Genomic DNA, 10,015 nt, shown 5'->3' on the forward strand with positions numbered 1-10,015 from the left:
TCTTATAAGCTGCAATTCTAGGTTTACATTTATCCTCCGAGTGATCTTCATCCACATACCAGCATTTCCTACAGGTGAAGATTATCCTTTGTTCCCTTCGTGTGCATCGGGTTGGGTGGTTTTGGAGGAGAGCTAATCTGCACCGTTTAGACCGTGAGTGCTGCAGACATTTGATGTCCAGCCAGCGTGGCCAGACCGCCTCAGCGCCCTTGCCAAGTGCTACAGGTGCCATGAGGAATTTCCATGAAGAAGATCCTGAGCTTGATAGTTTCTCTGTCATAGTTATCTATGATTATGCACTAATATTTTTGATATATCTACGATTACATGAGCTTGGTATTCTCCCAGAGAATTATTTGGACCTATCAATGAGATAACTCTGCCAATCTTACAAGACACCTGATTTGCCACAAACCCTTTTTCAACCAAGTCACCTCTTAGATTAAATTTGATCCACAAATCTTGAACTCTTTTTAGCACTTCCTTACATAAAATAACTTATTTATTGTTTATGAGGACTAACTAGTACAAATAGTATGTTGTTGCGTTCACGTATTAATCTTCGTGATATGCACAATTAGCTATAAATAAATGAGATACCACTACTTATTTCATTCGTTCATGTACAGACTCTAAGCCAAAATTGAAACTTAGCTCAGTAATAACAAATAACTACTGCCAAATTGGGTGCTTGATAAGTTGGAGGAAATTGAATTTAAGCAATGAGGAAATCAAAAGCCATGAAAATGTAAAAGAAACAAAAACTTGAAGCAGAAAAATGTAAATATAATCGGAAAAAAATATATTTTTTCATTTTTTCTACTTTACTTATTTCCCATAATTTATTTTTATTTAAATGATCGCTTGCTGTGTCAAAAAATAATGGAACTGAGAATTAGATATTAATCGATCAAAAAAAAGTAAATTTAAATGTTTGTCTCTAGTTCAAAGTTAATCTCAGCTCCATGGTTAACACGCAACAAACTAAATGAAATATGAATATGTAAAATTTTAGTTTTTGATCTTCGTTCAAATCGTACAAGATAGCTTATATTGGGTACAGTCGTGTTGTTCATGTTAACTTGTCAAGCAATGTTAGTACTATGACTCCCTAGACATGTTGATTTTTCATGATATACTTATAGTTGAGATAAATGCTATCATTTGATTCATTTCGTTTCATTCCTTACAATCTCTATATACCGGAAACAAACTAGCTCCACAAGAATGGCGGCAAACTTATGACCATGGGAAGTTGGAGGAAATTGAATTTAACTTATTATGAACTAAATTTTTTCATAAGAGATATCGCAAGAAGAACAGGGGTGGTAGGCACATATGAGATGACAATCCTGCTGATTTTCTAACAAATGTTGGCATAAAGAAAAAGATATCATAGCTAAAACTATTGATCATCATAAGGAACCTTGGAGGATGATCGAATAAGATACCAATGATGATGCTAAAAGTTTAGTTTGATACTGCACTATGATTTTACTTGAACCAGGCAACTTATGTAACACCTCTTTTTTTATTAAAAAGAAATTATCACAAGGGAATAAAGAAAGAAAATTTGCTTTATTGATTAAACACAGTTTTACACATGTCTAATTATGGACAACAACAAAAATATAGTAGAGTATTACAAACCACAACTTAACAGTTCCGACTTCAGGTTTTAGCCAAAACATAAAAGAACATGAAAAAGACATAAAAAGAAAAACGATCATTTTCAAACAAATTTCTAACTGATAGGCAAAGGGACACCATTCCATCCCTTAAGACACTCAAGCAATGGATCAATGATTTTACCTTCGCAAATGGCATTAAACACCTTGTCGAATTCTTCTCCTGGTGATCGAACTTTGTCTCCGGTAAGCAAGTCAGTAGCTAATTCTTCTCTCACGAACTTATAGATTGGGTAAGACCTGCATTCCGTAATCCGGTTTGCTGTCTTCAACATTGGACTTCCATTCTCGTATAAACTTCGGAGATTGTCAACCTCTTTGGGTAGAAGAATGTTTAGTTCCTTCTCGAAAATGCTAATCTTTTGAAAGATTGAAGTGTTTGAATTCTTCTCTTCTTCATTGTTTTTCAATGCGTGTTCAACTAGTACTTGTCGGAGTTTTTGCATCAAAGGGTATGTGAAACTGCATGGGTCATCGATGTAGGTAAAAACATGTTCATTATCGACGACTTTGAGAAGATCTTTTTCGGAGAATCTTGATGGATGAAGCTCACCATTGACACCCATTGTTAAAACCTTTTTAGCTACTTGGCTGATTGTGTTCTTCACAGTATGCTTCATGTTTTCTTCCAAATGCCTTAAATCAATAGCTTGGCAGAGCCCAACCAAGAAAGTTGATGACATAAGTTTGAGTATGTCAATAGCTTCAGCTGTTTTCCTAGAAGATATCAAACCCAATGAATTTACATCTTGGTTATGTTGTTCTGCGCTTTGAACATGATTAGTGACCGGATTTGCTAAGAATTGAAGTTCGGAACAGTAAGAAGCCATTGCGATTTCAGCACCTTTAAACCCATAATCCAAACTAGGATTCCTCCCACCTGACAAGTTTGAAGGCAACCCATTGTTGTAGAAGTCGTTAACCAGCTCAGAGAACTGCGCAAACAAAAGCTTACCAATGGCAGCAATTGCTAAACGAGTATTGTCCATTGAAACTCCAATTGGGGTTCCTTGAAAATTACCACCATGGATGGCTTTGTTTCTGGAGACATCGATCAATGGGTTGTCATTGACTGAATTGATTTCTCTTTCAATGGATTTTGTTGACGATCTAATCACTTCAATCTGAGGACCTAACCATTGTGGAGAAGTACGAAGAGCATAACGGTCTTGTTTTGGTTTTTGCAATGGGTCGATTTCGTGCAACTTCTTAGCTTCTTTAACATATGAGCTACCATCTAAAATGTGTTCCATTATAGCTGCAGCTTCAATTTGTCCGGGGTGATGTTTCAATTTGTGTGTCAAATGGTCGGTAAACTCTGGCTTCCCCTGCATGACTTCGGCAAAAATAGCCGAAATGACTTCAGATAGAAGAGCTAAAATGTTGGCTTCAAACAAAACCATGGAAGCCAACCCGGAACCAACAGCAGTGCCGTTAACCAAAGCCAAACCCTCTTTAGGTTGTAACGCGAAAAACCCACCATCAATACCAGCTAATGAGAAGGCTTCTTCTGCATTGAGTTCTTCTCCATTAGGTCCAACTGCTTTCGAATTGGGACGGCCAGTTAAGAGACCAGCAATGTAAGATAATGGAACGAGATCGCCAGAGGCCGTGATGGTGCCCCTTAGAGGTAAACAAGGAGTAACATTTTGATTGAGGAATTTGGTGATGGCCTCTAGCATTTCAAAACGGATTCCAGAGTAGCCTTGTAAAAGTGTGTTGATTCTTACAAGCATGGCTGCCCTTGTTGCTGAGTGCGGTAATATGTGAGTGGAGTCCTTTCCATTCCCGAATATTCCAGCATTCAAGAATCTGTTGCATCAAAAGGAATTTAGCATTGTCAGATAAGATTCTAACTTTTGTACACCCATTTTGTAAGGTGGTGGGTGATACATTAACCACCGGTAATGATTAATTTGGTCAGATTTCATTGTCAAACTCTACATCTTTACCTACTTCCATACAAGCAAGTGTCTATGAAAAATCTATTTGCTAAGAAAAGGAAAAACAAATCGAATCCGCAAACGAGATTCTACACCCTGTCAGGAATATAGAGTAATCTTTTTAGGAACGCGGCTATAAATTGGCTCTGAAATTTACCTACGAGGGAAATCCCGAGATCTCTCTGAATGAGTTAATCATTATTGACTAACTAGATACTATTTGAAGCCAGTCCAACAAACTGTTGGCTCTGAGGTTAGTTTAAAGGATTTGTCTTTAACAGGCAAAGAACTAAGACATAGAGAAAACGTTTCAAATTAGAGGTTACAGAACTATGCCTAACAGCTGACATGCATTTTACATGTCCATAACCGTTTCTTATCCCATGATAAGATCGCCAAATAAGCAAGCAGTAAGCAACCATCAAAAATGATTTTATACAAATTCAATGAAATCGTTAATGGAGAAAAAAACTTGGATTTTTTGGATATTAGAGAAGCACTTTTCCTTATTAGGGAATTAAATCAGATCGGATTGGTCGAAGATTTAGATATAAAACATACATGCACCAGCCTTAAGAGTCCAGGTACCATGAAACCTATCTGGCAGTGGAATTATATATGCCAAGTGATTAAATCATCAAGAGAAAATCCGAGATTTTCGGCATGAATAAATCAAGTCATTCATCGCGAAAGTCGGGTTTTGTAGCAGGAGAAATGAAAAAGAAAAAATGGTTTACCTAATAAGCTCAGCTTGAAGAGCACCTCCTTTGTTAGTTCTTCTATGAGAAGTAGCACCAAAACCAGTAGTAACACCATAACTATCCGTTCCTTTATTCATACTTTCCATAACCCAATCACTACTTGCCTTAACACCAGGCCTAGCAGCTTCTGACAATTCGACTCTGATACTGGATGAACCAGCGGCAGCAATGGCAGCAACTTGAGATATAGTCAATGACTTACCGGCAAGACAAACAACCGGTTTTCGATATTCTTCGACCATTCTCTTAACTTCATCTAGATGACTTCCTTTTAATGATTCTGCTGCCATTCCCCAATTCAATGGATCATTGTTGATACACAACTTAATTTCCTCCTTATTCATTTGGCTCTCCATCTATATCTATAAGTAATTAGTTTTCTTCTTACAAAAATATAGCTAGATTGAGAAAAAGAACAGATCAAAGAAAAAGATCAAATGGGACTTCTAAATTGCTTTGAAGATTGAGATTGATGAAGAATTAGAAAGCTTGTGATTTTGCCTTCTGAATTTGGAGTACACGTTTTCTAGTGTATAAATAGAGGGAGGAGGGAAGGAGAGAAGGGTAAGTCATAAGTGCGTTGGTGTGCCATTCATGTGGGTTTGGTTGGTGGGGATGGAAAGACAAGAAGGTCGTTGAAAATCAATTAAGGCTGTTAGATCTACCAAGTAAGAAATGTGCAACCTTTGGATTTGTTGGTACGAATATCTTATGGTAAAAGTCTTAAAGAGTAGAGACATACCTCGTTCATTCGTATGGAGCAACGACACAAAGAAAGGTTTGGGATCTTTTTCTTCTTGTGTAAGGGAATAAAATTTAACGCCCTAAACTCCCAATACCACACATCCAAAGTTTCTAACGGCTGACCACACTGAAATTAAGCAGAAGGTAGCTGACATGCTGCGTGACAATTAGACGGCAAACGGGCAACAAAAGAAAAAAAGAACTTACGTGGCAAAGCAGCAGCATCCATGAATTCTCAGCATCAAACCTTCCTTGTCCCTAGCTATTTAGTGCAGTAACTTTGAATTCTTTTATTTATTACACAATCATTCTAGGGTGGTCGCTTGTACGCAAATCTCTAGATTGTCGACGAGTCTATTTACCCGATCCTGAGAATTTAACTCGTGTTTGTCGTGTATTAATTGAAAATCCACCGTGGAAAAACTTAGTGTAATATATCTGATTTTTTCAATTATTACACAATCTTTCAAGGACAGCTGCTTGTACGCAGATCTCCAGGCTGTCCACGAGGAGTCTATTTTTCTAATCCTGAAAATTCAACTCGTGTTATCCGTGTATCCATTGAAAATCCACCGTGGAAAAATCCAGTGTAATATATCTGATTTTTTCAATCATTACACAATCGTTTAAGGGAGGCTGCTTGCACGCAGATCTCCAGGCTGTCCACGAGGAGTCTATTTTTCCAATCCTGAGAATTTAACTCGTGTTAGTTGTGTATCTATTGAAAATCCACCGTGGGAAAATCCAGTGTAATATATATGATTTTTTCAATCATTACACAATCCTTTAAGGGCGGCTGCTTGCACGCAGATCTCCAGGCTGTCCACGAGGAGTCTATTTTTCGAATCCTGAGAATTTAACTCGTGTTAGTTGTGTATCTATTGAAAATCCACCGTGGGAAAATCCAGTGTAATATATTTGATTTTTTCAATCATTACAGAATCTTACAAGGGCGGCTGCTTGTACGCAGATCTCCAGGCTGTCCACGAGGAATCTATTTTTCCAATCCTAAGAGTTTAACTCGTGTTTGTCGTGTATTTATTGAAAATCCACCATGGAAAAACTCGATATAATATATCTGACTTTTTCAATCATTACACATTTTTTCAAAGGCAACCGCTTCTACACAGATCTATCACTTTTGCAATCCTGAGAGTGTAGTTCGTGTTAGTGTAGTATATTTTGAATAATTATAGAGATGTGGTTCCATCTGGGTTGTGAATATTCTAGGTGATATATGCTAATTTTAGAAGTAAAGGAATGTATGAAGAATTTTTGATTTCATATCTGCAAAACAAAGATTAAACACAAAAACAAGGTTATTGCTGAGTCACAACCAGGACACTCTTTTTGAGTGCGGCTTTACCCTAAGTTTTGTGCAAGCTGGTCTTTCTTCTCCATGACGCCTCCAAGATAAAACATGCGAGAAAAACTCTGTTTCACATGTATACAATAGAAGGTCGAACACTTTGACTTTTTCTGATGTTGCTCCGAAAAATAGTGTCTTAATTCTTAGAAAAATAATGGTGAAAAACTTGTATCTTTTCTGTTTCTTAAAACTGACTTTTATAGCCACGTAATTAGATACGAATTAATGAGAGAATATTTTGGTTTTAATTAGTACTATAAAAAAGGTCTTTCAATGGTAAGTCATAAAACGTTCACAAAAACTTTACCAGAATTAAATCAAATTAATTACGTAACTAAATATAATTAAAGGTTCCAAAAATCTTTTACCGGGAGGTAGTCAAATGAGATTTCAAATGATTTCAGGGGAGTTTCCAAATCTATTGTTATTTCATTGAGATTTTTGGAAAGTCTCTTGTTATTGGTTACAGATTTTTTTTAAGTCATTTAAATTCTCCGAAACTCCATGTTATTGGATTATGATTTCGTAAGAGTCACTCAAACACTCATGTTATTAGAAATAGAATTGAAAGTCATGGATTTGTAATTTTCAGAGATTTGGAGAGATTTTTTTTGAAAAATAGGCATAGTAAAAGTCTCTCCCAAAGAGGTGATATTTTGGGAGACTTGAGAATTTGAGAATTTTCTAATTAAAAAAAAAAGAAAATTTGGTAAACATCATAGCCTAGATAACCTTGTTAACGGAATGATGGAGGGTTCCATTTTTTTGTCTTTCGTGTAATCTTGTGATGCCTTTATAACCACCTATAAACTATATGATTAAAAAAAAAGTAAAAACTATTGCATACAAATGTCATGGACAGCAAATAAAATGTGGGACGAGTGGAATAAAGAGAATGAAAATTTAGGCATAAAACAACTGTGATGAGATTTATTTTGAAAATGGACACATATTTCATTAGTTTTTTTTTTTTTCATTTTCATTAGGTATTCACGGTACTTTAATGATCGTTGTAATGTGGAAAAAAAAATTTGGTAGACATATTGAATTTTTCAACCGATATTATACATTGTTTGTCTCAACAAGTCACAAAGACTCTCTACAAATCTCATTTTTTTTGTCTCCACAAGTCACAAAGACTCTCTAAAATAATCTCAGAGAATCACTAAAAGTCTCTAGATTTTCAGAAAATCTCCGGGAGTCACTCAAACTAAAAATCTATAGAAGTCCATTGAAATCTCGTTTGACTACCCTCTGTTAAAATAATACCTTCAAATTGAATAGAGGTATCTCCAATGCTATGTTGCACGGACACGGACACAGACACAGTTACGACACGACATGGTTACAGGGACATGTCAAATCTCAAAAAACGGGATACAGGGACACGTTATATGTATTACTCACTCCATTAAAATGAAATTTTACAAAAATCTACACGACAAAATAGGTATTCTTATTTTTAAAATACTTGATTACTAATTAAATAAAATTAATAATAATATAACAAAGTTTTCCATGAACAATGTTTTGATTTGACTAACAGGAGAATAAATCAGCATCACATTTAGCTTAATTTGATTTTTCCAAAATAATCATTTAATGGCTGGTCCGAGAGTGTCCAACTAGTATTCGTAAAGTGTCCAATGTCGATTTTTACGCGACATGTGATGTGGTATGTCCATCGTGTGTTGGGAAGTGTCGTAACTGTGTCGTGTCTGTTCGTGTGTCCGACACGGTTATGTCATCTTTCTTCGCGTGTCCTATAGCTCAAACGTAGTCGATTCCGGATTTCGGTCCGTCTCAGCAGGGACCGAGACACTGATACAATTTTATCTGGAGGAGATCCTCGATGAAAATTTCGTAGTAACTACCAAAACTTTGTTTCCGAATTTCATACCTATAATGTATATCAAACGTTGTTCATTCATAATTGTGTATAAATATACGGAAAATGGGTCATTTGTCCAAATATTTTTAAAACATGGTTCTAATGGACGAGTAAAAATTATTACGGGTGAAATGGACAAAAAAAAGATAGCAAGGATGAAACTGGATTCATCCTGGTTTAAACTTAAAAAATAGCCGTTTCATCCTGATGTAAATTAAAAATAAGAAAAAGTATTTGAAAAATAAAACTGTTTACATCCTGGCTATTTTAACATTTTTGTCCATTTAAACAGCATCAAAACCTAGATGTCTTTTTCATCCAGGAATTATTGGTTTTGGTCTTTTTAACCAATTTTGTGATAAATATAATGAAGCGCCACCAATTTTTATCAAAAGAAACAAAATCTCCATTCAAAGTGGTAGAAAACCCAAAATCCGTGCAAATTTCCAAAACTTCAACCGAAGTTTCCCGTCAATCCCGGCCTAGTCAACCGAGATTCAACCAGAATTTCCGATTAATTTTCGACTAGGATGTGGATGTATAAAATCAGTATAGCATCTGACGGGTAATTCTCGACTAACATTCTTTGTTTGGTGGATAAAAGTAGGTACGATATGAAAGCATGACGCATATCTAACTCAATATACCCCTTTTTTCTTCTAATCTATATTTCATATTTAGCCGGGACTTGGGAGTAGTTGGGACTACCCAAAAAAAAATGCGTACATGTACCGAATCCCCTTTCAAGGCTTCTAACCTGTGGAAAAATTCTTTTGCGCTTATGTGAGTGAGTGAGATCATTAAACTAATGAAATCAGAAGATCAATTCAACTGGTAGTTTTCATAATATACCCAATCTATCAATTTATTTTAGGTGAAGTCTTGTTATTACTTTCAGTTTTTAAACGACAAAAATGGGATCCAGGTAGTCTTATTTGAATTAATCCTTGTGAGTTTGACTCGTTAATTATTCTAATGTAATTGTTTTTGCATTTTAAAATTTTGTATAAGTTACGGTTCGAGCAATGCCGATTGTGGTTCCTTCCGTTGGACATGGTCTTCCTTCCTCGATTACTTTGCACACGTTAAACATGATAGGATCTAAAGGGAATTTCCTGTACCCTCCTAGTCCAAGACTCCAAGTTGAGTCTGTTTGACGACTTACATGGCAACTGTAAAGAATAAAGAATCATTAACAAACGTGAAACTAACACTGCACTGTACAATGGGTTGGCGTATATGTTGACTACCAACCAACCCATTGGCATATAGAACGTGGTCTATGCATGATTTTCATGAAATGGGTTGCAGTTGCAAGTCAAATGATGAGTTTCACCAACCTACTTCATGTCCTTCACATTGCGTATTCACAAACGTAACTCTTGTGATGTATACTTTGATCAACTTTACCCAAGTTAGGGTTTTGTTTCAAGATAAGATAAATAATTAGAGAAAGATGAATTTAAGCTCAAAGGGCAAGTGACAGATAGGTGTTGGATGAACCCATGAAAAAAGAAAAGAGAGAATTGGCAAAAGCAAAATGAAAATGGATGGATGAGGACGAGGAGGATAAGGCAAACAACACATGAAGTGTTTGATACAATTTTTTCTTTTGGTGT

At 35.9% G+C, this 10,015-nt stretch overlaps 1 protein-coding gene across 1 annotated transcript; it reads right to left on the reverse strand.

Annotated features, from left to right (window-relative positions):
• Positions 1-1,559: 1,559 nt before the first annotated feature.
• LOC113338846 (phenylalanine ammonia-lyase 1-like) lies at positions 1,560-4,910 on the reverse strand. The gene is made up of 2 exons (XM_026584241.1): positions 4,369-4,910; positions 1,560-3,500 (listed from the first exon to the last, which is right to left on the reverse strand). Exons 1-2 carry the CDS (start codon positions 4,746-4,748, stop codon positions 1,745-1,747), a joined length of 2,136 nt encoding a protein of 711 aa, XP_026440026.1. The 5' UTR covers positions 4,749-4,910; the 3' UTR covers positions 1,560-1,744.
• Positions 4,911-10,015: the final 5,105 nt, after the last annotated feature.

Source organism: Papaver somniferum, unplaced genomic scaffold (genome assembly GCF_003573695.1).
Source record: "Papaver somniferum cultivar HN1 unplaced genomic scaffold, ASM357369v1 unplaced-scaffold_19, whole genome shotgun sequence".
In the NCBI taxonomy this organism is placed as follows: domain Eukaryota; kingdom Viridiplantae; phylum Streptophyta; class Magnoliopsida; order Ranunculales; family Papaveraceae; genus Papaver; species Papaver somniferum.